Genomic DNA, 26,627 nt, shown 5'->3' with positions numbered 1-26,627 from the left:
GGCTTTTCACCCCCAGGTTGCCTCTTATCGGGGTTGCACCGGTGCAATCACTTAGCAACATCTCCTTCGTATTTGTGAAACTATTCCAAGAAAGAGACCCTAATTCCTGGCTTGAGTTTATCGTGGATAGAGGTTGGCTGGCTGGTAAGTCCCAACGAAGTCGATGAAGCTCCAGGGTAGAGCCATAATACCCACCTTTTTGATAGCCATGGGTCCCTTGCTTAATCTTTTGCCCAGTCCTGAAAGCAGATGGAGAGAGCTCAGGAATGAAACACCCGACATGAATGAGCTTCAAAAATTCACAGGTGCTGTAACATTATACTATCAACCTGGGAGAGTGGTTGTGGTCTTTTTTTTACAGGCAGCATCACCCGACAGGTGGCTTGCCGTCATGTGCACAGTACACGATGCGTCATGCGACTATTACGATCTTTATCAAACCCGCTGACACCTCAAAGTAGTTTTGGCTCTGGCTTGGATGCCCCGGATTCGAACCAAGCTGACTAGCTGCGATGACAGGGTACCAGCTGGGGTCCGGGTTATTTCATTGATATTCCGCATATACGAAGTTGTAGATGGTTGCTGATCGATCGAGATTGATGAATGATACCTTGTCACGTCAACTGTGGCTTGTTACATGGTTCTTTGATTTCTTCGTGCATATTGCTACCAAGATGGTGAGCACTCAGACTCAACTATACACATTATTATCCAGTGATTTGAAAGAATGGAACAAATATACGTGCATCCATGCGCAAACTTTATACAACGTTTAAGCTCCCTGTATGTAAGATACGAGTGTGGCGGCGACTCGAGTGGGAATTGGTTCCAAGGTTGTCAAAATAGATAAGCTCCAGCCCCCCCGAACGCCCACCGACCTACCTAGTAGGTAGCAACACGAGCGAGCGGAGAATCTAGACGTGTGGTTTGATCGATTAAGTTTGACATCAGTTACTACTAATTTAAGCATGACTTATCATGGTACTGCAAATTCAAAATAGAACTGCCTACCTTCATGTGCATGCTTACCATGATACTGCAAAGCCAAAACATAAAACTACCTCTAATCATGATGCTGCAAATTCAAAACATAGAGCTACCTTCATGTGCACCCGACGCATCAAAAATTACCAGCAGCCTCCGCGTCGTTAATGTCTTTGGCTGCGGCTGGTATCTCAAGTCCATGTACTATGGTGGGTTGATTTCGGCCACATCAAAGTAGCTTTGTCTTCAAAATGCTAATATTCAAATTAAACATATCAGATACTTGGTTAGGTATGCTGCCTCTTTTTGCCCAATGAGCAAATGAACCCTGCAGCCAACAAGAACCCGTATCAAGGCGTTCAGTGTGATATTCCCACTCGCTGGCTTCACGAACCTACATTAGTATACCCAAGGTATCCGGGTACTGATTGGTCCCATAGAAACATGGCGAGACCTGCAGCACCCTTGCCTTGGACCGACTTGATCCGTGTCTCTCAGTGACCGACCTACATACACGTACGAGTACGGAGTATATTTTCCATTCAACGTTGGAGGTTCTTTGATGGTTCTGCTTTCGGGTAAGCAAAACCATGTCGGCGCCGCCTGGCTGGGACCAACGGCACACGGTGCAAAGGACGAGCCCACTCATTGCCCAGAGAATACTAGCCCTTGGCGATGCTAACCATATACAGCTAGAGCATCAATCAGATTCGTTCATGTTCTTTGACCTCCAGCTCAAGCTAAGCCTGTGCATCTGCCGCTGTTGTCCGCTGCCGCCTTTGTCGTAGCGCTCCATGCCGCCTAAAGAGAGTGCGCAGCGGAGCGTTATAGCGTCGAAGGGGGGCTATTACTGTGCTGTGCCTGTATTACGGCATCCCTCTCCCTGCTCAGCCCGCCCCTCACTGACGCCTAATGCCGATGTAGGCAATTCACACTCATTCACTCGCATCAAGTGCGGGACAGTGGGAGGAGCTGCACCACCACGCCTATTACCTATTACGCAAAGGCCCACTTGCTTCCGCTGCTCAACCTGACGTTTGTCAATCAGCATCTCGTTTTTTTTTCTCTCTCCCAACAACCTCTTCTCTCCACCTCTCCGCCCGTATCTTCACGACAGAAACGTCTGCAGATCGTGTTCGATCCCCTGATCTGTGCTCTCGTGTTTCTTTATTTCCTGCGATACCCCTCCCCGCTGCCCGCCTGGACCCTTGAAGCCGCTGTTCGAGGACGACTGCACTCGCCCTACAACTCGCCTTCAAGCTCGCTCACGCAGCAGCTCCTTTCATACCCAGTCCTCTTCCTCTTCCACCACGCTCCCCCTTGATATTCTTATACCTCTGGGTGCTCGAGTTTTGGTTTTTCGTCTGTTTAGTCTACGCATCGGACTCGACTGCAACAGGCGTCGACCTTTGGCGAGCCCTGCTTGTGCAACTAACCCTGGTAGGCTGGCCGCGAAGCAATCCATATACATCTCGATACTTGGACGGCCCCCCGCGGTTCGGCTTCAGCCCAGCCACCACTGTTCCCATAGCATCAGCCGTGTACGCGGCCTCTGCAGCAAATACTACTGGAGCATATCACGACTGCACAAGTCGCGCTGTCGCGCCAGCGGATAGCCGGATCGAAGTGGAGGGGGAGTTGATATTTGTTTCTGCGGCTTTGCCGCTCCTGTTTTCACCATGGGCAAGATCACAAAGGCGATGCAGCCTAAGCATCGAGAGACTCTGGTACGTCGCATCATGTCAGGGCGGGCGGGGCTGGGGGCGAGCCGCGCTCTCCCACGCACCCACCACATATCTTTGACGGAAAATCATCATGCTGACCCTTTCTGCCTTTGATAGTCTCCATGGCTAAAGCTTTACGTCGATTCTGCATCAACAGCCCCGTTGCCCCTCCTTCCGCAGCAGCTTGCTGATTTCCCGACAAGGTGGCCATTTGGGCGCGGAGACCTCTACCACTGGATTCCATTGTTAAACCGATTCGATAGCGTGCTCGAGCATTTCTGCAAAGTCTATAAATTGAATGAAGGCCCTCAGCGGCGTGATTTTGGCTGCGATGTCCTGCTCAATCATGCAAAGGATTCGGCATTCGAAGGCGAGAAGCAGTGGGAGATGGACGACCTTACCCAGCTCGGCTTCCCCTCCGATGGTGACAGAGAGCTGATCGAGGCTGTTTTGAAGTTTACTCGCATGCTGCTAGAGCACTGTGGAAACCGCAGCATCTACGCCAGCAGTGCTCACCTCAACGATCTTCTCAACTGCATTCCCCCTACTGTTCTCATCGCCACCCTCGAGGTGGGATCCGAGTTGGCGCAGAGATATCAGGCATCGGTCAAGCGGATAGGTAGCGCCTCCCGACACATCAGTGCCGCACTGCTTGCCAATCATTACAACATAGACCTGGAGCGCGTCCAACAGGTTGCATTGCCGTTCGTCAAAACGCCCATTTTCAACCTTTCCGACCCGTCGCCGACTAGTGCGCCTGCTTCCACATCTAAGGGAAAGGATAAGGTGGTTGCAGGTGGTGGCAGCAGGAATGTAGCTACCATGCACGCCAATGATCTTGTCGCCATCACCACTGCTGATGATAACCGGTGGAGCTCTTGGGGCGATGTTAAGGTCTTCTACTACCCCCAGGAAACCACATCGGTGCAGCATGACGTTCCAACCGAGGCGGGGCGCTCGAATCTACCCTCGACCCCCACTCCCCTCCGTCGAAGCTCAACGATGAACCCTCAGCACACCCCAAAGGCTCGAAACGCTACTGCTGGCGAGGAACCATCCCCTCTGGGAACTCGAACTTCGGGATTTGTGGACGACCATTCTTCGTCTGGCCAAAAGACGTTCGAGTTGCCCCAATCCGTCGTTGCCTCCCACTCGATCTATGAGCTCATCACCAGGTGCCCTGATGATATGCCCCAGGCGGCCAAATATGAAGCCTTTCATCGCTTGAGAGTAGCCAAGTCTCTCATCAGCTCCCAAGAGTCGCGGCAGCAAATTCTGGCAACTCGGCTGCTGGCGATAACTAACCTGGCGTATATACATTCCGAATCAAACTTTGTCGAGAAAGTCCTTCGCCAAGATATTGACGAAACCCGCCGATTTCAGCTCGTATATCAGCTTGCTGAGTTGATCCATCCATCCGCCGATGGCGCAATAGACGTCCCTTTGAGGCTGCAGACTATTGCCCTTGCGCTCCTCGAAGCGGTATCGAGCTTTCACGCTCGATGCCAAGATGTCTTGTCGGCCTTGAACGCGAATGTCAACCACGGTATCCTCCTTTACGTTATCAGAAAGGCTGTCGCTGGAATGACTGAAACGAATGCTGGGGACGATAGCGATAAGATGAATGAGATGGACGAATGGCGGAACAATCTATTTTCACTTACCTTGCACTTGTCTATGGCTACTCGCGTGGGTAGTGAAATGGTCTCCGCCGGGTTAATGGACATCCTTGTCGAAATTCTCAACATTCGATCCATCATTGCACAGCGCCACCATTCAATGGTTCTTGCCTTCCTAGATGGCTTGATCTGGACCTATCCGAATGCATTTACTGCCTTTTTCAATGCGGATGGATTGGATGCCGTTGCCAAGCTAATTGTTGATACCATTGGTGAAGCTCGCAGCTTGCTTCAAGCATCAAAAGGCATCAAACCTGACCAACAGTCCAGTGCTGTGGATTACGAGATTCCATATTACCAGCAACAGACACTTAAGTGGATACTGAAGTTTGTACATCACATCATGTCCAACTCGTACAGCTATAGCGGCAATACAGACCGGCTCCTGCGAAATCTTGCCGAGAAGTCTGACTTGTTGGCCAATCTGAGGGACATCATAAACGACAAAAAGAGCTTCGGCTCAGTTGTCTGGACAAACTCGGTGACCATCCTCAGCGATTTCATCAACAATGACCCAACGAGCTTCGCTGCTATTTCAGAATCAGGCATGATCAAGACCTACCTTGAAGCCATTACTGGACAGCCGATACCCGAAAGCCATACCGCACGGCTTGCACGGCGGCCATCAGACGGCGGGGACCCTAATACTGTGGAGGTCTCTGCGATAACATCGATCACCGATTTCGATCAACGGCCTCACCCTCCTGAGGAGGACACCGTTCGGAAGTCGTTTGGCCGGCCAGTTGCAGCAGGCATCTTGGCGTCCTCTGATGCCATCAATGTCGTTCCTCAAGTTCTAAACTCCATCTCTCTTAACAATGCGGGCATGCATTTAGTGGTCGCCTCTCGGGCGATTGAGAGCTTCTTGGAAGTCTTTGAAAGCCCTGCGCATGTGAAATGTATGGAGACGGATACTGAGCTTGCTAGCAATGTTGGTGCTAGCTTTGACGAGCTTGCGCGGCATCACCCCCCCCTACGGAAGGCGATAGCCAACGCAGTGATTGACATGGTCGCCCGAGTACGCATGCTGGGCATTGAGAAGGCTCGACTCGCAGGCTGGGGGGTTAAACTGCTCCCCATTGGCAACCTCCAAACCGCGGCCGAATCAACTGCGGCGGCCGGCGCATCCAAATCACTGCAGGAATCCGACGTCGACATGTCCGACATGGCCGTGTCGCAAGGCTTGGAAGTCGACAAGCGTACCGAAACCGAACGAGAATCTCCGTACGATTCGTATACACCCTACATTTATGCTCTATCTACTTTCCTGACGACCTACTTGTCCAATAACGTCTTGAAGAACAGCTTTGTGGAGAGGGGCGGTATCGAGTTCCTTCTCGACATGTGTCAATCCCCTAGCCTTACGGCTGGATACGGCGATTCCATGGCATCTCGAGTCCTCAATCAGGTCGTTTCTCAACTGGTTGAGCACGGTGCTGCCCAGGGCTTAACATCTCTGCTCTACCGGGCTCAGCGTGCCATCGACGTGCTGGAGCCATTATCAACCAAGACGGAGGCAGTCCCTCCTTATTTTGCGCCTTTTCTGGCTCCCGACCTAGGCATTCAGTACACCAGCGCCGAGGCGGCTGAGATAATTGCAACCGGTACAAATATTGTCAAAGCCCTACTCAACGCTCAGACTTTTATCAAAATAATATCTGATTGTTTCGCATCCTCGAGATCCAACTCACTCCAGTTTTACCCCATCAATGTGTACGATTATTATCAAAAGCTGGTAATCTCAATCGGGCCATTGTTACGTGGAGTCCTAGCAGAGGAAGCAGGCGAGCTTACGGCTGTTCCCCAGCATTGGTCTTTAAGACGTCAGCCACCGCCTGTAGAAGGCGGCAACAGAGGCGCTGGTGCAGATGCTGAAGCTGACGACACGTCGTTGCCCGACGTTCTCGGCGGTACGGATAGTTGGAGACCTAATGACGGAGCTGATAGCTCCTCGGCTGCTCGTCCAACAGAACAGGAACAGGCTAGCCCCAGGTTCCAAAACTACGAAACGCTGCGAATCTTGTTACACCCTATGATCCCCACGTCATTCCCGCTCTTCCAGACCATAGGCAAGGCGCTGCTGCCCAGACGTGAATCGAACCATGGCGACCCGTATCACCGACCGCGTCACTTGGAGATTGCAAGAGCGCTTGCCGATACGGTCCTCGACCACCTTGGGCCATCTGTGGCGACCCCGGAGCCAACGTCAAAAGATTTCCACTATTGGATCATCATGCTTCACACCATCCACGAGATGCTGATTGACCACCGTAAGCTTTCTCCCCCAATTTTTTCCCATTCCTTTTTCATCAGAATGCTAACATTTGCCCAATAGCCTCAGCTCGTCAGAATGACCGCTCCAATGTGCAAATTATCATGCCTGTTCTCCTCGCATTCAAGGAGCGCCGTGGTATTGAAGTACTCAATTCTATGCTTCGCGTTTTTGCAAAGACGGTAAAGAGTTCTAGCGCAGCTACTGCCGATGAATCTTCAAAGGTCAAGGTTGCCGCTTTTGGTTTGAAGAAGATATTGGACTTGTACTTCATTTTGGTCAACGGAAAGTACATCGCCGACACGCATAGTTTCTTCAACCTTCAGCGACAAACAGATCGGTCTCAAGTCGTTCCAAATATTCACAATCAAATTACCGTCGAATTCAGGGCGCTCATACTGCCCGTTGTAATGGAGCTTTGGGACTCAGAGTTTGTGGAGCGAGTGCCAGACCAGACTGTTAAGCGACTCGTGGATATTTTGAAGATGGTGTCGCTAGGCGAGAATGAACTGTTGCTAATGCCAAAGGACAAGGTAAGCAATTTCTACGTCTTTCCCAGGTCAAAATTACCATCGATGCTAATCGTTTTAGGTTCCTTTTATGCTCCTCAACTACACAGACGTGCGATTCAACTGGCGGTCCGTTAGAGTCCTTGTTCGCCAGCTTGCTGACGACTACGATGATGGTCTAGCACAGGAGGCCGTGTATCGCACGCTTGGCAACGTTGTTACCGCCCCAGCATACTGTACTGCACACGAAGCTGAGTTTGCCGGCGCCAGAAACCCCGTGCCTCCTGAGGATGAACCGGATGCCACGTCCTTGGCCGAGGGGGCTACGCCAACGACGACTAGCCGAGATGCTAGCGGTTCTCGTGCTCCAGACCCAGAGGCAATGTCGTTGGATACATCCCCCGATACATCTGCTGAAACATTAGATGACCTGATCTCTCGCCTTCCTGAGAACAATGAGTTGGCGAGCGAAAGTGGTGCTGACACAGCGCCAAAAGCTGCAGAACCGGCTCCCTCCAGTGGAGAAGCAAACCCAGCAGCTACTCAATATACCGCGGCCGACTTCAACTCACTCAAAGATGATCTTGACAGTCATCGAGCAAAGCTACGCGAAAACCTCATTGATCAATGCCTTGACGTTATTCGCGCCCATCCAGATACGGCTATTGAGGTGTCTGAGCTTATCACCACCGTTGTTCTGCGACATCAAAATGCTGATGCCCACGAAGAAGTGGGGTTCACTCTTACGTCTGCTTTGGCATCTCTCGGTTTGGAAGAAGACGAGAAAAAACGCAACGGCAAGTGTATCGCTGCATATGCCCATCTACTTGCGCTATTGCTACAAGATGAGATGTTTTTCAGCCGAAATATCGAGACACTGCGTGATAAAATCGACGACTATGTAGCGTTTCTCAAAGTCCCGCCATCAACGCCGGCTGAAGAGCTACCGCCTTGGATTCCCTTTATACTACTAGTGCTGGAGACGTTGCTGAGCCATGATGAGAAACCTGTTGCAGCTCAATGGAAGGCGCCTAAATCTTTAGATGAGACCGTTTCAGAGCCCATCATCCAAATTAGGACGCCTTTGCTTGACGATCAGCAACGATCCAATGTCCTGGAGTCCCTTTTGGATTTGCTCCCGCGCATAGGGAAAGAGGAGATGTTGGCAACTGCCATTCTACGAGTTCTCATCATTCTTACTCGTAGGCGTTCGCTGGCGAAGCAAGTCGGCGAGAAGAAAAATCTGCAAAGACTCTTCCTCATGGCCAAGCAAATGTCAGGCGCGGGATCTGAACGTCTGAGGCAGACTAGGCTGACGGCTCATCTCATCACCATCCTCCGCCACATTGTAGAGGATGAGGACGTTATCAAGCAGATAATGAGAGCAGAAATCAAGTCGGATCTTCCCAATCTTCAACGTACCCAGCGCGGCCATTTAGACGTGTCCACCTACCTCAGGGCGTTGGCACCAGTTGCTCTGCGTGCGCCCGATCTCTTTGTTGAAGTAACCAATGAACTGCTTCGGTTCTCACGCTGGAATGCACCCACCACCGAAGGCGCCCGACCCCAAGCCTTGGTTTGGAAGGAACAGGACGAGGGGAACGCTAATGTGGCTCAAGCGGATACAGAAGCGACTCAGAAAGATGAAGTTAAGCAGTCAACTGAGTCAGGAGACAAGGAAATGCCAGACGCACATAAGTCACACCATGACAGCAAACGCCCCGTGGTCGAAAATCCGGACGGAGTCATCCATTTCCTTCTTTGCGAGCTGGTCAACTATCGAGAAGTCGAAGACAAGGAGATACCAACAGTTAGCAAAGATGTGAAGGTAGAGAGCGAATCGACGGCTCCTACTGAGGTCCAGGATGTCTCTTCTGTCGATGGCGGAGCTATCGATGGTAGGGACAAGAAGCCGCCAAAGCCTACGTTCAAATCAGAAGAACATCCCATATTCGTGTACAGATGCTTTTTGCTCAGCTGCTTGGCTGAGCTCTTGCAAAGCTATACCAGAACCAAGGTGGAGTTCATCAACTTCAAACGTAGCGCTCCTCCTCTGACCACCAACACCCCTGTGAAACCGCGGTCGAGCATTCTCAACTACCTAATTTACGATCTGCTGTGCCAGAGCAACCTGAGCGGCACGTCGGATAACATAGCGTCCAAGAAGAAGGCCGCAACTTCTTCGCAGACTCAAAAGGTTTTGGTTGCTTTGGTTTCAAAAACCAACGAGAAAGTGTTTGAACGCAAGCAAGAGAAATACGCATATGACGACGAGCTAGATCTACTCTTTGTTCGCAAGTTTGTTCTCGACACCATTTTGAAAGCCTACGAGAAGGCACCACTTACCGATGAGCCACTAGAGGTTCGCTATGCAAGGATGCAGTGCCTAGCAGAGCTGATGAACCACATGATCGGCGAGAAAGATAAGGAGCAAAACTCTGGATCTCGCAACGTTGATACCATCCAGACAAGATCCCAAGCACAGCTTCGGCGTCTCATGTATGAGAAGGGCTACCTGGATAAGCTTACGTCGTCTATTGCCGAGATCAACTTGAATTTTCCAGGAGTCAAGCGGGCGATTAAGTATATTCTGCGTGTACTTCGAGTTTTGACTGATACTGCGAAAGAACTTAGCCATTCCAACATCTTGGTATCTGACTCACAGGTTGACCAAAGCGACGAGGACTTTGCATCTACTTCATCCCTGTCAGATCTAGATGATGGCCGGGAGGAAACTCCCGATTTATACCGAAACTCTGCCCTCGGCATGCTTGAACCTCGTGGGGAGGATGATGAATCCGAATCCGAGGAGCCAGATGACGACGACGAGGATATGTACGGAGATGAATACGACGATGATGAGATGGACTACGGCGATGAAGGCATGTCGGATGATGAAGATAACATCAGCGACGAAGACGAAGAGCTTGGTGAAATGGGAGAAATCGAGGGACTCCACGGTGAGCCTGGAGTGGTTGAAGTCATCATGGATGATGATGATGATGACGACGACGACGATGAAGACGGTAGTGAAGACGATGACGATGACGAAGTCGACTCTGCTGATATGGAGGATGTTGAAGACCGAGTTGAAATTGTGGATGAGGATGGAAACCCCATCGAAGATGACGGAGAATCCGGATGGGAGAGCGAGACCAGTGCCGAAGAAGATGAAGAGCCAGAGGTCGACGATATTGACTACGAGGCCGACGGCCAAGACGAACACGAGGCTCATCTACACGGTTTGGGCCCTGGAGATCTCCTGGATAACATGGCTAGAGCGATCATGGGTGGTGACCAAGATTACGAGCCCGAAATCATGGAGGCATTAGACGAGCATTATATGGATGATGGTCACGAGGAAGGAGGTGAGTAACGAGTTTCTGCACATATAACAGCGTGGTTCCGGCTAACGCCTTGACCAACAGATGACGACGAGGAAGAGGATATCGAGGATGAAGAATATATCTATGATGACGACTATCCACGTAAGTAAATCATTTCACGACTGCATGAGGATGCTATCTAACTTGGCAAATAGTCAACGAGACTTTACCGCCAATGCCAGCTCTTGGATGGGATGGATTCACGCCGGAAGTTGATGATCGACATCGCCAACTCTTCTTGCTTGACAATAATAGACGACCTGTCTTTGCACGGATGGGCGATCGCAACCCCTTCCCTCCCCGATTTATGGCTGGGTCGAATCGGGAGCTTAGCGGTAAGTTTAAAGAGTCCTTTGATACCTCATTACTGTTTTAGATACTAACGCTTTCTCCGTAAAAGATTTCCGCAGCTACTTCTCTCGTAGCCATCGTAATAACGGACAGCAGTCTAACGCAGATGATGGCATCAACCCGCTACTTCGTCGCAGCGACCAGGCTCAAGAAAACCAGCCACGACCAGGTCAATCAAATTCAATTGGCCTTCGCTTCCCGGAGGGCTTCTTGGGGCCAGGCAGACACATGATCGATGGCCCCATGGGTTTCTTAGGAGAACTCATGGAATTTTTGCCCATCATGGGGCGCAATGGTAACCATAACCAGCATGCATTCCATGTGCATATCACTGGTCCTGGGGGTACTAGAAGTGCGGATCTCGGACCCATTCGTGGCCTAAGAAATGATCAGCGCCGAGATGCTGCGGCTCAGGAGCCTCATCAAGCGGTTGCTTTCACCCCTGAATCAACCTTGGATCGCTACCAGGAGGAGGCCAGGATGATTTTCGGTGGTAATCCCGCTGTGGAAGCTGCACGGCTCGGAAACGCTATCATTGCGCAGCTCACCCCTGCAGCGATGGAGCTGGAGAGGAAACTGAAGGCAGAGGAGGAGGAGAATCTGAAGCGTCAAGAAGAGGCTCGAAAGAAGCGGGAAGAAGAAGAGCGCGTGGCAAGGGAAGCTAAAGAAGCTGAGGAGAGAGCAGAAAGGGAAAGAAAAGAGGCTGAAGAACGCGAGGCCGCTGCTAGACTCGCTGCTGAAGCTGCCGAAGCCGCCGCTCTTGCTGCCAGCCAAAACGCTGAACCACAGCCCAGCGAAGAGAATCGCAACCAAGGTAGTGGAGCCATGGAAGGGGTTGAATCGACCGAGTCTGGCGACACCGCAGCGAATGATGGCGCAAATACCGCAGCGAGAGCCAATCTGCCAAGAGTCACAACCATCATCAGAGGCGAGGAGGTTGATGTTACTGAGTTGGGTATAGATCCAGATTACCTGGCTGCTCTACCCGAAGAATTCCGAGAGGAAGTCATCGCCCAAACCGTTAGTGAGAGGCGATCTCAAGCCCGCGAGGAGGCTGCGTCAGGAGAAACAACCGAAGTGTTTCAGGAATTTCTCGATGCTCTGCCAGAGGAGCTACGGTTGGAAATTGCGCAACAAGAGAGACAAGAACAGCGTCGTCGTCATCGTGAAGACAGCCGCCGTCAGGCTGCTGCTGATGGCCAAGATGCAATTCCTACGGAAATGGACCCGGCCAGCATCCTACTTACATTCCCGCCTGAGCTTCGTGAACAAGCACTCATCGACCAGGGTGAAGATATCATGGGCCAACTTCCTCCAGAAATGGCAGCCCAGGTACGAGCATTGACTCAAAATCGTCCACCAGTGGTTCATCAGCAACGAGGTATGCGACCAATCGTTCTTCCAGGTAGAACCTCCCTCAGCGCAGCTAGAGCCGCCTTACAGGGACGAGGCTCCCCCGATGGACAAGGGGAGAATAAGTCTCAGCGTAGGGCTGTCGTGCAGATGCTCGATAAAGCTGGCGTAGCCACCTTGCTACGTCTAATGTTTATTGCACAACAAGGTTCTATCCGGAACTACCTCTTCAGCGTATTCGCAGACGTATGCGAGAACCGACAAACTCGCCTGGAGGTTATCAGCACTATCCTGCAAATTCTGCAGGACGGTAGCACAGATATGAATGCCGTCGAGCGAAGTTTTGGCCAACTCTCGCTGAAAGCTAGAAAGCAGAGAGACAAGGATAAAGATGCTGATCAGAAGGCTCCGCAAGGCCTTAAGAGGACCCTGACTACTATTGGCAGCCTGACCACTTCTGGCCAGACAAATTCTGAGACATCTCCGTTGTTGATTGTACAGCAATGTCTAGATCTCCTTGTCGACCTATGCACCAAAAACCCGCACATCCCTTGGCTGTTCTTGACAGAACACGAGTCCGTGGGGTCTTCGCTCAAGAGGAGCCTTAGCCGTAGAGGAAAGGGTAAGGACTCGAAGGCTCATAAATATGCAATCAACTCCCTTTTGACTCTGTTGGACCGCGAGCTTGTAACGGAAAGCTCGCTTGTCATGACACACCTCGCAGACCTGCTGAACCGAGTTACTCTTCCTCTTCAAAACTTGGAACGTCGACGCAAGGAGACACAAGATGAGGATGCATCGGCTCCAAAGTCAAACGAAGCAGAAACCAAGGCCGTTGTCACGGATACGAATGAGGCGGAGCAACAAACTAGCAACGACCAGATAGTAGAGGGTGAGGCAGCATCCGAGCCAGCGGGATCTTCCGAGCAACAGAAGGCCGTGGCGGAGGATTCAAAGGAGCAATCGAAGAACACGTCACAAAAACGTGCCCGTCAACTGCAGCCCCCAATCATTCCACCGCAAAACCTCACCCTCGTGGTTAGAGTGTTTGTTGCCAGAGAATGCAGTTCGAAGACGTTCCAGAACACCATCTCTACCATCAAAAACTTGTCAGCTATACCCGGAGCCAAGACCATCTTTGGCCAGGAGTTGGTTAGCCAAGCTCGCTTGTTGAGCAGCAACATTGTGTCTGATCTAGACGACTTGCTTCCTCATATTGACGCGGCTACGTCTGGTACTGAGATTCAAGGGGTTGCCCTCGCCAAGTTCTCACCTGGAGCTTCAGAGCAGAACAAGCTTCTCAGAGTTCTCACCGCACTGGACCATCTATTCGATGGCAAGAAGAAGTCGGACGACGTTGAAGAGGGTGGGCCCAGCGAGACTGAGAAGCAAGATCTTGTCACTTCGCTCTATCACAATTCAACGTTCTCTACAATGTGGGAGAAACTGAGCGCTTGTCTTAGTGCCATTCGACAAAGAGAAAACATGCTCAATGTCGCGACAATCCTGCTTCCGCTGATCGAATCTTTGATGGTCGTCTGCAAAAACACTACGACGAATGACGATCTCTCACACAGCCAGATTGCGAAGGACATGCTGCTGTCTAGCCCACAGCCAGAATCTCGTACGGCGAACCTCTTCTTTACCTTTACAGAAGATCACCGACGTATCCTGAACGAGCTCGTGCGACACAATCCGAAGCTCATGTCTGGCACTTTTGCTCTGCTCGTCAAGAACCCCAAAGTTTTGGAGTTTGACAACAAGCGCAATTATTTCAACAGAAGTGTTCACTCGCGGAGCGGCCAGAACCAGAGCCGACCATCATACCCGCCGTTGCAGATTTCTGTTCGCCGAGAGCACGTATTCCATGACTCATTCAAATGGCTTTGCTTCAAGTCAGGCGATGAGATGAAATATGGCAAGCTCAACATAAGGTTCAATGGCGAAGAGGGTGTAGATGCTGGCGGTGTAACGCGGGAGTGGTTCCAGGTTCTCGCCCGGCAGATGTTCGATCCCAACTATGCTCTATTCATCCCGGTCTCGTCTGATCGCACAACCTTCCATCCGAACAAGCTGAGTGGCATCAACGATGAGCACTTGAGGTTCTTCAGCTTTATCGGTCGCATCATCGGCAAAGCCTTGTATGAGGGTCGCCTCCTTGACTGTTTCTTCAGCCGTGCTGTTTACAAGCGCATCCTCGGAAAGTCCGTCTCTGTCAAAGATATGGAATCATTTGACCCTGATTATTACAAATCTCTTTGCTGGATGCTGGAAAATGACATCACCGACATCATTACGGAGACCTTTTCTGTTGAGGATGATGAGTTCGGTGTCACCAAGATTGTTGACCTTGTCCCCAACGGCAGAGAGATTGCGGTAACTGAAGAAAACAAGCACGAATATGTGCGCGTTGTGGTTGAGCATAAACTCCTATCCTCGGTAAAGGATCAAATGGAGAACTTCTTGAGTGGTAAGTTATCATTTCGTGACTGTGACTGCGCTATTGAAAGCATTGTCTAATTTTTCCCCTTCCAATTAGGTTTCCACGACATCATTCCTGCAGAGCTAATCTCAATCTTCAACGAGCAAGAACTGGAGCTCTTGATCTCTGGCCTTCCGGACATTGACATTGACGACTGGAAAGCCAATACTGAGTACCACAACTACAGCCCTTCGTCTCCACAGATCCAATGGTTCTGGAGAGCAGTCAGATCATTCGACAAGGAGGAACTAGCCAAGTTGCTGCAGTTTGTCACCGGTACTAGCAAAGTTCCTCTCAATGGATTCAAGGAACTAGAAGGCATGAACGGAGTCAATCGGTTCAATATCCACCGCGATTATGGAAACAAAGATCGCCTTCCATCAACGCACACCTGCTTTAACCGTATGTTTACAATTCCCCTCCTATTATTCGATCCTTGCACTAACACTCCCTGACAGAGCTTGATCTCCCCGAGTATGACAGCTACGACATACTTCGCTCGCAAATCATCAAGGCAATTACACAGGGCAGCGATTATTTCGGCTTCGCTTAATGGTGATGATGGAGAGGGTGTGATTCTACAGAATGGTAACCAATATATGGCATTAACATTTGGGTGGCCGAGAGAAATATTCTTGGCACTTTATGACTATTTATAATGCATAGCTCTTTCATCACTCATGGAGGAGATTTGAAAGAACAAAAAAGACAAAAAAAAAAAAAAGGGGGGGGGGGGGGTGGGGGGAACAAGGCTCCTTACTCGGAAATCTCAGCTTGCTAGGAGAAGTGCAGATCTCTATGGCATTGACGAGATATTTCGAAATGGGATGGCATGGAAAGCAAGGGTTATGTTTGGTAGGGGTGGTTAAAAAAGACATTGCTTTCAAGTAGATTAGCAGGACTACCTAGGCTTAGAATTGGGCAAATACAATAGGTTTTTCATGAAGACATTTCTCAACGATCTTGAATGTATGGCGGCCTCAATTTCCGGTACTCAACTGCATATCTCGTAATAGATTGATGCCTCATGAGACATTCAAGATGTACGATGCAATATACGTCTACGTATGGGACTCGAACATTTGAGCAAATACAACCCCACGAGTGAAGATGGAGCAAAAAAAACGAGAAATTGTCAAGTACGGCGCCATGAATGCATTTTGAAATACGTCGATATGTTTCTAATACATTCATAACAGGTGGACCCAAAATTAAGCCCGAGAGATCCTCACTCCCAATGCATGCAAACCACAGGACCAAGGTATGATGATTCCCCTTTTTTTCTCTTTCATTACTATAAAACGCCGAACCCTTATTTGCGCATGGAGCTTGCTCGTCGCTTGCGGGCATCGGCCTTGTGGGCCTTGGCCTCGGCGACACGCTTGGCAAGGACCTGGGCGTACTCGTTCTGTTTTGGAGATTGTTAGCATTGTGAATTGCGGGAGCAGAAGAGTTGTTTTTAAGGAGAATACTCACGGCCTCGTCCTTGACCTTCTCGGCCTGGCGGCGCTTGAGAGCGAGACGGTGGCGCTTGTGCTGCAGGCGCTGGGGGGTGACCAGTCTCTGGATCTTGGGAGCCTTGGTGTAAGGCTTCTTGCCCTCGCCCTTGGGCTGGACCTCTCGTCGGATGACGTACTTGCGGACCTATTGTTTTGCCAATGGTGATTAGTTCCATTGTTATACTTGATTTCTTTTTCTTTAACCTCGGCACCGGGCCAACCCTTTTCCCTCGCCCTCTTGAAAAGGCGGAGAATAAAGAGTTGGCCCAGTTGTCTTCTCACACTCTACCCGGACTGCCATTCCCTCCACCGCAGCTCCGGGTAGGCGATGACCGAGTATGGGTACAGGGTGAAACATACATCGTCATCCTTGGTGAGGTTGAAGAACTTGCGGATCTTGGTGGCGCGCTTGGGTCCGAGGCGCTTGGGCTGGACAACGTCGGTCAGGCCGGGGATGTCGGCATCGCCCTGCTTGACAATGCTGAGGGCGAGGACGGACAGGTCCATGGCGACGATGCAGCCGCGGACCGACTTTCGCTTGCGCTCGCCGGTTCGGCGGGGGCGGTAGCAGGAGTGGCCGTCGGAGAGCAGGAGGCGGACACGGCTGGGGTGCATGACACCCTGCTTCATGGGGAAACCCTGCTTGTCGTTTCCACCAGTGATGCGGAAGATGTAACCCTTGAACTCGTCGCCGACAGAGTCACCGGGGACCTCAGCGCCCATCTATATCATCAAGTTAATTCTCGAATTCTTTCTGCGTTGGGGAGATTGCTGGCATAAAGCCTCGGAAGATGTGAGGACGGAAGAATAAAGGTTTTTCGATATCGAGTGTGGTGTTCTTCTCTCGTCGATAACCAGAAATCCCGTCCTGCTCTCGTTCCGTATTTTGGGGGATGAGACGTACGCGCTTCTCCATGAAGACGGCGAGCTTACGCTCATCCTCAATGTCGATGAGCTTCTGGCTGCCATTGGCAGGGTAAGAGATGTTCAACTATCGAAGAGAAAAAAAAATCATGTTAGCGACGACATTGAAGTTGACACGGCGGCGGATTGACAAAAAGCGCTGATGATGATGTGCTTGCAGCATCTGGCCATGTCGATGGAGAATAGATTCGTTCCGCATTTGGGGGGGGAACATGAGAGCATGGGTTATCGTACCTTCATCTTGCCAGTGTTGTGGTGGTGCAAGTTTGGCTTGACCTGGCTCGCGTGAAGTCGGCTTTTGGTGTTGAAGGAATGGGTAGGGCAAAAGAGCGAAATTGGGGCGGGAGTTGAAAAAAAAAAAAAACGAGAAAATGTTGTGTGCATTCGCCTAGGGCTCCATTTTGGCGTGTGGGAAGTTAGTCTGGCCAATCAGAGAGGTTTTTTGTTCACTGGTGGGGTGCCCGCCCGTGGATGGTTAGCGCAATCTCCCAGATACAGCTTTGGTAAGAGTGTGGCTGGGGCATTTGCACCAGCCTCTTTGTCCTGGGGCCCGAAATGCGGCGTCGATCCATTTTCTGCCTCTGGGAACATGTGGGGCAGGTTTCTCATCTTGAGCTTGTCTTGAGATCGATCTTGCTTGATGAGATTTGTGCAAGCAATCATCTTCTCATTCGTACATCATTGCTTTCGCCGTTTCAGCGTTTTTGCTGTTATTTTATTTTATTCAAATCAATCCTTGTAAGCATTAATTCAACCATGTCCTCCTCCACCGCCAAGCTCTACCCGCCATCCAAGCAAGCTCCCACAACCACAACCAACCCCCTCCCAACCCTCCTCCAAACACCATCCGGCCTCGCCATCCTCGAACTCCAAGGAAGTATAAACCTCCCCCAAGACACCCAAGGCGAGACGCTCAAAGACGTCGAATTCGGAAGACTCGAGTTTCCAGAATATTCCCCAGACGCCATCGGCACGGCTTGGATGAAGCGCGTCCACATGTACATTGGCCAGCACCAGCGGCTGACGGGCGAAGTGAAGAAGCTCCCCAAGGCCCTTGCCGTGGTGAGGAAACGGCAGAATCGGATGCTGGAGAGCTCTTCTGGGCCGTATATGGAGGAGGGCGATAACCTAGAGGTGGTTGATATCGTCAAGTACAAGCTCATGTTTGCGAATAGACCAGAACCTGTTGGAACGGCTCATGCCCCCGCTTCATGATGGCTATGGGAAGGAAATCTCCTCGTATCTCATCTCTTCTCTGTACACTGTACATAACTCACAGCATTAACACAATAATGAGGCCTTTATGAACGAGTCATGATGAAATATGAATGCAATTGTTATAGATTCAGGTTACTTATGTTCATTTGTATGACATTACCATCACTTTTCATATATAGGCAAGCGGGGGACAGAAAACCCGAAACCGAAATTATACACCAGTTCTTTAAGTAACTGCTACTATATCTATATCTTCTTTAGTAACGGCCATTGTAGTTATATAGTAAAATTCGGGTACCAGCTGAATGTATGCTCTTGTTCAGTTTGCGGTCTCGATGCTTCTGACCTCTACTTCACAAGAATACTAAACCATATCTCTTCCAATGGAGCAGTAGATCATGCCAATCATTACACATATACTCTATGTCATAATCTAAACACCTAGCTCAGTCGCTCTACCAAACGGTATTCATGCCGCAACACCCTCCAACGGCTTCGTTCTCCCCAGCCCATCCCGTCCATAATAATCCATAGGGTAGATGCCATCACCACCATCCTCTTTACCCCAACCCCCCCTCTTCCCCAGCGCCACAAGCGCCTCATAGGGAGTCAAGAGCGGCCTGGGAAAGGCGTATCCCCAGTCGATACTCAGGCGCGGGCACGCAACCTGCACCCAGCACTCGACATCGCTCATCATGGCAAGCTTGCCGGGGAAGATTTCGCTCAGGAGCAAATCTACCTTGGGGATGCCCCGCTCGGCCAGCTCCCGCTCGATCAGGGCCAGCGTGTGCGGATTCCCCTGGCGACCGAGCGATCCCAGGATGAGGCCCCAGCGACGGGCTTTGCGAGCAGTCTGGATGGCGGAACGGCGCACCGACTGCATCTCGTCGTGGCCGTACGTCTCTCGCGTCAACTTGCGCGAGTATGGGTCGTACCGGTAGGCAGGAATGGCCGGGTTGTGAATCATGATGCTCTCGAGGTGGAAGCGCCCGTCGCCGAGATAGAGAATCAGGTCGATGCCATCCTCATCCCGCAGGCGAGGCGACGTGCACCCCAGAATCTCACCCTTGCTGAGCGGCCCGATCTGAGGCACGACGACGCCGAAGCCAGCCGCTTCGAGGCTGCTCCGTATGCCGTGGATGGTGGCGTTGAACTGGATAGTGCCGACAATCGCAATGGTCTTGCCACTTGCAAAGTTTCTCTCCAGCGAGGCAATCAGATGCGCCGTGTCGATGCTGATGTCGACAAAGACGTACAGCGTCTTGATCTTGGTCACGTCCACGGGAATCAAGCAGCTGTGCGCATAATGCACCAGCAAGTCGCAACCCAGCGCTCGCGCAGTATAGTCGTCGATGCAGCACGCGCCGTACGTCACATCGCCCATGATGAGCGTCTCGACGCCGGGGCAGAACTGCGTCACAATGTCCGAAATGGTCGTCGCAAACAACAGCAGGCCTTCGGGCATCTGCAGCGCTACTTTGCGCGCCCCGGACTCTCGGATTCGGTGTATTGTCTTTGGGATTTCGAAGTTGTAGTTGGCTGGTAGCAGCGCTATGGCTTCCTTGAGGCTGGGGTCTTCTAGTATTTCTTTGGGGACTCTGTTTAGAAGTCGGGGAGCTCGTCGAGGTTTGGCCGCTACATGGTAGGATGATGTCAGAGAGCCGACGAAACGTTTTTACTATTAAATAGTTGCAACATACCTTGAACAGCACCGCTACCTCCCTCCTCCGTTGATCCCTTTGCTGCCGCCGCCTCGTCCGCCGCTCTTCGTCCTACAAAGCGCCTCTTTGGCTGTCTTAATGCCGGTGTCTCATCTTTTGTAGTGTCGTTGTCCGCTCTATGAACTTCTAGTCGCGCTTCCTCGATATCTGCCGCTGCGCCAAGATCGACGAGCGCCCGGTCGTCTTCCATCTCTGGCGGGTTGTCGTCGTCTCTCTTCCTCCTACTTTTTTTTTTCTTTCTTTCTCTGTTGCCCCTCGTTGCCCCTCGCCTGCAACTTGTTGAATGCTTCCCGTCCAAGGTAAAGTCAACGATTTCGATATCGTATGCGAGATAATATGTGTTGATGGCTCTGGTAGTCCGAATATCTATCAATAAGCAATTCGAGAAGATGGCAAGGTTAGCAGTTGTAGTTGCAACTGACAAAAGCTTTTACACTGAAGATGGCACATCCAAAGGTGGGGGCAGGCGGCCCCACAACGGACTTATACAATCATCATGTACACATATCAATCGCTTCACTTATACCACTGGCAGTACAAGACATGATTGGAAATTACACTCATCAACCCTCATAATTATTCAACATTAAACCTACTTTCCGCTTTCTCTCTGTCTCTGTCGTATAAACACCATTACTACTGCAATAACAAACTTGCTCTCTCCTACGAACTCTTCTTCTTGCCATCAATACTAAACCTGTAGCTCGCCTGAACCACATACGGACCATCGTCCGGTCCCCAGATCTGCTTCCTCCCCCATTCCGGGTTATTAATGCCGTCAATCCAGTCCTCCACCTCCATCACCAGACATCCGTACTTGGGAATCGTCCTCGGGAAATGCTTGTTATTGTGCAGGCCCTGCGTCTTCTTCAGCGCCAGCGTGCCGTTTTGCCCGTTGCAGCTGTACACCTGAAAGGCCGTCTGGTCCGAATAGACATCCAGGTGGATGCCCGACCAAGGTGAGGACAGACTCGCGACAGGGCCTTCAGTGCGCCAGTCAAAGGGGCCCAGGGCCTCCCGGTTGACGAGGTAGCAGGTATCTGATGTCTCTGTCAGCTCAATGCATATATTCCCCATCTCCCCCCTTGATAACATGAAGGAAGATGCCAGGATCCTTACCAAAACCGGTACAGTTGTTGCCGCAATTCTCCTTGATGCCACTCTGCTGGAAACCCTTGCCAAGCTGCTTCGGCTGCGACCAAAAGTCATTCGCCGTGTTCTTCTTGTTCGCCAAAATATCCCCCGTCGGGATCAAGAAGCCATCGACATCCACGCGCTGCCCGCTATACGGAAGATGCAGCGTATGGTTCAGCGCCGTCTGGGTCTCGTTGTTGGCAAAGCCGTCCAGGTTCCAGTACGTGTGGCTGCTGAGCATGATGGGCGTCTTCTCGGTCGTCGCCAGCGCCACCATCTTGAAGTCCCACTGGTTCTCCTTCACCGTGTACGTGATGTGCGACACCACCTCGCCGGGAAACCCTTCCTTTCCGTCCGGGTCGACGATGCTAAAGGTGATGCTCGTCGCGGTGTGCGCCGACACGGTGAAGTTGCGCCAGTCCCAGCCGTCCGGCCCTCCGTGCAGCGTGTCCGATCCGTCGGGCGCGGCCTTTGTGGGATTCTCGTTCGGCGGCGTGTGATACGTCTTGCCGTCAATGGCAAAGGTGCTGTTCTTGATGCGGTTCGCGTACCGGCCCGGCACGCCGCCAAAGTGCGGATGCTGCTTGTCAATGCCGTAGTAGGTGGCATTGTCGAAGCCGCCGACGAGGTCGCGCTGGATGCCGTAGCGGTCATTGATGAACAAGTTGGAAACGGAGGCTCCATACGGTATGAAGGACGCCTCGATGCCCTTTGCGCGAATCCAGTATTTGCCGTCCTTGTCTGGGCCGCTTGCGCTGGCTGTAAGCGGAAGGGCAGCAGCCGCAACCAAAACGGCCAAAGAGTTACCCGTCAGCTTCATGATGAGCAATTCTTCCCCCGAAGAGCGAGATCAAAGACAATCAGAAGTTCGTAGTAGCGCAGCTTGTGAAAACAAAACCTCAGCCCCTGTAGAAGAGCCAAGCAAAGGGAGATGGCCCAAGACATTCGTAGATCGGGAAGGCCCCCATCCACGCATTAAGTACTCCAGAGACTGCGAGTAACACAGCACGACGCAACCGCGCCCAACGCTACTCTGGTAACCTTGCACACAGCATGCGGCATCTCGTGTCTTCGGCTTCTTTGTCCATCCGCATGACGCAGAAACCCAAGTCCCGGCCAACATATCAATGTCCACAACAGGCAACCAACCACGATGATCCCAGGGGGCTGGAAAAGGGAATGAGAGGGGTAAAGGTTGGCTTTCCCCGGATTTTACAAAAAAAAGGACTAGCTAAGCGAACAGAAGGCACAAGTTCCCGAGAGAGCGAGGAGAGAACAAGGGGGGAAGTGAGCGAAGGATTGATTTCGCTTCTCCGGGGTTGGAGCGGTTGATCAATGCATACGAGCATGATGTCACCTGTTTATGATGTAGGGTGTAGGAAATCCCGATGCAAATGCAAACAACTGGGGGAAGCATAACAATCCCCAGGATTTATGTAAAGAGGTTTTGGTTTTAGTTTTTCTTTTCTTTTCTTCTCTCCTATTCATGCCATTTTGATTTCCAAAAACTTCCTATATACTCCGTAGATCACGACAAGTTGAACCGAGAACCAATTCCCAAGACATCAACCCACCTCTTCACATCAACATACCTAGTCCATGTAACCTCAAACGCGGGGCAAAAGCAGACCAACAGATCAGATACAATTGCAACCTCGATCCCTTCGTTCCTCCCAACTAACAACCAAACCACCTACATGTATCAATACCTACTAGGTAGTATTTACACCTCATAGGTGCGCCAAAAGGGCTCCCGTCGGAACCAACTAACACACGCTCATCTTTCAACTCCCAAAACTCCAAGTCTAATACGCCATTATACGCCAAAGTAAGCGCTCCAATAGCTACAAGCCAAAATCAACGAATCTTGCTAGACTACACGGGAACCACGGCTTTCCCCCCTAGCTCAGCTGCTTACAGGGAGGCGCATTCGCATTTCAACGGCTACTTCCGCGCCACTCAGATCGCAGTCCTCAATGCCTTTTTATTACCCAAAAGACCAAGTACGTACATCATCCGGGATTGAGCGGTGAAATCCATACCCTGCATCATCAGTCCATGTAATTCACGTTGCATTGCATCGCCTCGGCCAGATCCTACTGTACGCGAGACCAAACCCGCACACGGTAGACATGCTTGTTCGCATGAAACTCTTTTGGAAATCGACTTGACATTTGCTCTGCTGCCTATATTCACGCTACAACCCTTCTGCATTATCGTGTCAGATTGCTGTCCTCCCAGCGCAAGTCGGAAATACCAAACAACAAAAGAAAAATAGAGAATAACAAGTTCCACACCCAGGGTTTATGCACCTCACTTTCTACCACGGGTAATATCATACTTCCAAGCCAGGTAACTAATTTATACTGTACTTCTGCTCCTCTCCCGAAAAGAAAACACCAGACGTCGCCGGGGAGGGATCCTATGCGTCAATTAGGTTCTCCTCAGCCTGCTGCCTGTCGTTTGAGGCCACTTCGGCTCGCGCCTTGCCCTTTGCCTTGGCGTCCTTTTGAGATCGCTGGTAGAACTCGTTGAGGATCTTGGCCGGGATACGGTTGAGCAAGTCCTTGGGGTAGATGCGGAGCAGGCTCCAGGCCAGATCCAGGGACTCGTAGATCGATCGGGACTCGTACGCGCCTTGGCTGATGAACTGGCGCTCAAACTTGTCCAGGAACTCGAGCGACAGCTTGTCCTCGGATGACAGGGCCTCCTCACCAACGACAGCCTTCATGGCGGCGGCATCACGGCCAATGGCGTACTTGGCATACAGCTGGTTGGACACATCGCCGTGATCCTTGCGCGTCATGCCCTCACCAATGGCAGACTTCATCAAACGCGACAGCGACGGCAGCACGTTGATGGGCGGGTAGATGCCACGGTTGTACAGAGGTCGGTCGACGAAAATCTGTCCCTCGGTAATGTATCCTGTCAGATCGGGGATGGGGTGGGTAATATCGTCGTTGGGCATGGTCAAGATGGGGATCTGGGTGATGGAGCCGTTTCGTCCCGTCACACGGCCAGCTCGTTCGTAGATGGTCGACAAATCCGTGTACATGTAACCGGGGAAACCACGACGACCGGGAACTTCTTCTCGAGCGGCGGAAACCTCACGAAGAGCATCGCAGTAGGCCGACAAATCAGTCAGGATGACCAAGACGTGCTTCTCGAGCTGGTAGGCGTAGTACTCGGCTGTCGTAAGGGCAAGACGGGGGGTAATAATACGCTCGATACTGTTTGCGGTGCGTCAGCCAACAGCCCTCTGTAGGGTAAAGAGAAGAGCACTCACGTAGGATCGTTGGCAAGGTTGAGGAACAGAGTAGTACGCCCCAGACTGCCGTTCTCTTCAAAGTCACGGGTAAAGAATCGAGCAGTCTCCAAGTTGACACCCATGGCACCGAACACAATGGAAAAGTTCTCCTCGTGGCCGTCATGAACACCCTTGTTGGTAATTCCCTTCTGCTTGACCAAGCCAGCCTGTCGGCAAATCTGAGCAGCAATTTCGTTGTGCGGCAGACCAGAGGCCGAGAAGATGGGAATCTTTTGTCCTCGAGCGATCGAGTTCATCGTGTCGATGGCCGAGATACCAGTCGCAATCATTTCTTCGGGGTATTCCTAAGACATGTTAGGTAATGCTGCTCGACCTACGAGGCATGCACCGAAAAGATGCAACTCACTCGAGAGAAGGGGTTAATGGGACTGCCGTTGATGTCGAGGTACTCTTCTGGCAGCACCTTGGGGCCCTTGTCGATGGCTCGTCCAGATCCATCAAAAATACGGCCAAGCATGTCCTCCGAGACACCGAGCTTAAGGTTCTGGCCGGTAAACTTGACACGAGTCTGGATGTTGCACTTCCTGTTAGTCATCAGCCCTCTGGCGATGGGCGATGGGGCTCACTTGCCTTTTTCACATCGATACCGGGAGTACCCTCAAAGACCTGGACGACGGCTCGGTCACCTGCCCCCTCTCATGTCAGAACGCACATTCCACGCAGGCATTGGCGGCGCCATGCTCAGATATAGGTATATTATAGGAAAGGAATCACTACCCACCTCGGGCTTCCAGAACCTGTCCGTTTCTCTCCGTTCCGTCGGGCAGCGTAAGAGTGACGATCTCATTGTATCGCGGGAATTTGACCTATACGGCAACCAGTCGTCAGCATTGTACATGGCCAATCCTCATTCCATTTCACGCCATGACAGCTGGAATCAAATAAACTAGAGGGGGGAGAGAGTGCGGAGATGCCATACATTCTCGACAATAACCAGCGGACCATTGACACCGCTCACGGTGTTGTACTGCAGTTGCGGCACAACTGAGTAGGATGACGAATTGCGTGGGTCCGCCATTGCTGCGAATCTATCTTGTGTTTCTGCTTTTTTCGGCCTGCGTGCAGCTGGAAGCTTCCCCTCTGAAGCTGTATCTCTCCAAACCTTGGCCGGCTTTCGATGTTATGCGGTCACGGCGCAGCAACCTCAAGTAGCCACGAATTACCGTCGGGGGGGAGAAGTTGAATGCGGAGGAGCGTATTGACCGAGAAGGGGAACAGAATGCGAGCGAGCTAAAAAGGTGCAAAAGAGTAAAAAGAGGTCGGTTATTCGAGCAGCGAAGAAGAACCACCGAGCTCGAATATCGGAGATGCGGTCGCAAAGGGGAGCTGGCGAGATGGAAAGGAAGATCAAGGTCGGAGACAGAACAAGAGAAGGCTGGAAGCGAAACAGCTCGACAAGAAGTGGAGACTGGACAACATAGAGAGGAACCGCCGCCTCTCAATGGCCTTGGCGGTTCTTGTTCAGCGAGCGTCGTTAGTGGGTTTAGCGGTTGTTTTGGGGGGGCGCTGCTGGTGCTGAGGGCCTCTGCGCTGCGCCAAAAAATAGACCCCACGCCGAGCGCCTTTTGGCTGGCTGGAGTCATGATTTGGACAGCGAAGAGCGGCCGTGACATCACATGACTGCTAGCGGAAGGTTGCTTGGAATTGCGTCCCAGTCCATGTACCTTGGTAACCTTATCTTGGCGACGGTGCGTTTTACACAAGCAAGAATCTCGTACTGCTTGATAGGTATCTGGTGTTGGTATTATTTGCCAAGGTACTCTCCATACATGCACTCGGCCATTGAGGACAAAGAAGCCCGTTACAGACAGAGACGGAGCATGGACGCGGTACCGAGTACCTCTCCTGAGGGGAACAAAGCACCGGCGGTCCAAGCTTGTATAGAGGTAGAAGCTACCCCTCCAAACTTGCATCGGCATCCATTGGCAGCGACACGACGGAGGAAGCTCGGTGATCCCCTACAAAGAACGACGACTACCTACACCCTTGTCTATAAGCACAGCAACAGACCTAATTGAGATTTTTATTGTTTCAAATAGAAGAGAGGTTCAATTTATCTGACA

The 26,627-nt window shown here is 51.4% G+C and overlaps 5 protein-coding genes across 5 annotated transcripts; 2 read left to right on the top strand and 3 right to left on the bottom strand.

Annotated features, from left to right (window-relative positions):
• Nucleotides 1-2,663: 2,663 nt before the first annotated feature.
• Nucleotides 2,664-15,293, top strand: Triagg1_6667 (uncharacterized protein; the record flags this gene model as incomplete). The annotated part of the gene is made up of 9 exons (XM_062901316.1): nt 2,664-2,711; nt 2,826-6,657; nt 6,723-7,192; nt 7,251-10,536; nt 10,597-10,656; nt 10,710-10,889; nt 10,955-14,728; nt 14,798-15,142; nt 15,199-15,293. The coding sequence occupies 9 exons, from the start codon at nt 2,664-2,666 to the stop codon at nt 15,291-15,293; spliced, it is 12,090 nt and encodes a 4,029-aa protein (XP_062754283.1).
• Nucleotides 15,294-16,052: 759 nt separating this feature from the next.
• Nucleotides 16,053-17,403, bottom strand: Triagg1_6666 (uncharacterized protein; the record flags this gene model as incomplete). Its single annotated transcript, XM_062901315.1, has 5 exons — nt 16,053-16,148; nt 16,217-16,384; nt 16,600-16,962; nt 17,144-17,230; nt 17,398-17,403. 5 exons carry the CDS (start codon nt 17,401-17,403, stop codon nt 16,053-16,055), a joined length of 720 nt encoding a protein of 239 aa, XP_062754282.1.
• Nucleotides 17,404-17,919: 516 nt separating this feature from the next.
• Triagg1_6665 (uncharacterized protein) lies at nt 17,920-18,378 on the top strand (the record flags this gene model as incomplete). Its single annotated transcript, XM_062901314.1, has 1 exon — nt 17,920-18,378. The coding sequence occupies one exon, from the start codon at nt 17,920-17,922 to the stop codon at nt 18,376-18,378; it is 459 nt and encodes a 152-aa protein (XP_062754281.1).
• Nucleotides 18,379-18,850: 472 nt separating this feature from the next.
• On the bottom strand, nt 18,851-22,056 carry Triagg1_6664 (uncharacterized protein; the record flags this gene model as incomplete). The annotated part of the gene is made up of 4 exons (XM_062901313.1): nt 18,851-20,016; nt 20,082-20,452; nt 20,824-21,142; nt 21,222-22,056. The coding sequence occupies 4 exons, from the start codon at nt 22,054-22,056 to the stop codon at nt 18,851-18,853; spliced, it is 2,691 nt and encodes an 896-aa protein (XP_062754280.1).
• A 1,602-nt stretch (nt 22,057-23,658) lies between these two features.
• Nucleotides 23,659-25,582, bottom strand: Triagg1_6663 (uncharacterized protein; the record flags this gene model as incomplete). The annotated part of the gene is made up of 5 exons (XM_062901312.1): nt 23,659-24,466; nt 24,523-24,848; nt 24,911-25,088; nt 25,282-25,370; nt 25,484-25,582. 5 exons carry the CDS (start codon nt 25,580-25,582, stop codon nt 23,659-23,661), a joined length of 1,500 nt encoding a protein of 499 aa, XP_062754279.1.
• Between the last annotated feature and the right edge of the window lie 1,045 nt (nt 25,583-26,627).

This window comes from Trichoderma aggressivum (assembly GCF_033847375.1).
Source record: "Trichoderma aggressivum f. europaeum strain CBS 100526 chromosome Unknown scaffold_027, whole genome shotgun sequence".
In the NCBI taxonomy this organism is placed as follows: domain Eukaryota; kingdom Fungi; phylum Ascomycota; class Sordariomycetes; order Hypocreales; family Hypocreaceae; genus Trichoderma; species Trichoderma aggressivum.
The sequence above is the reverse complement of the archived record's forward strand: the minus strand, read 5'-3'. Positions and strand labels throughout refer to the sequence as shown.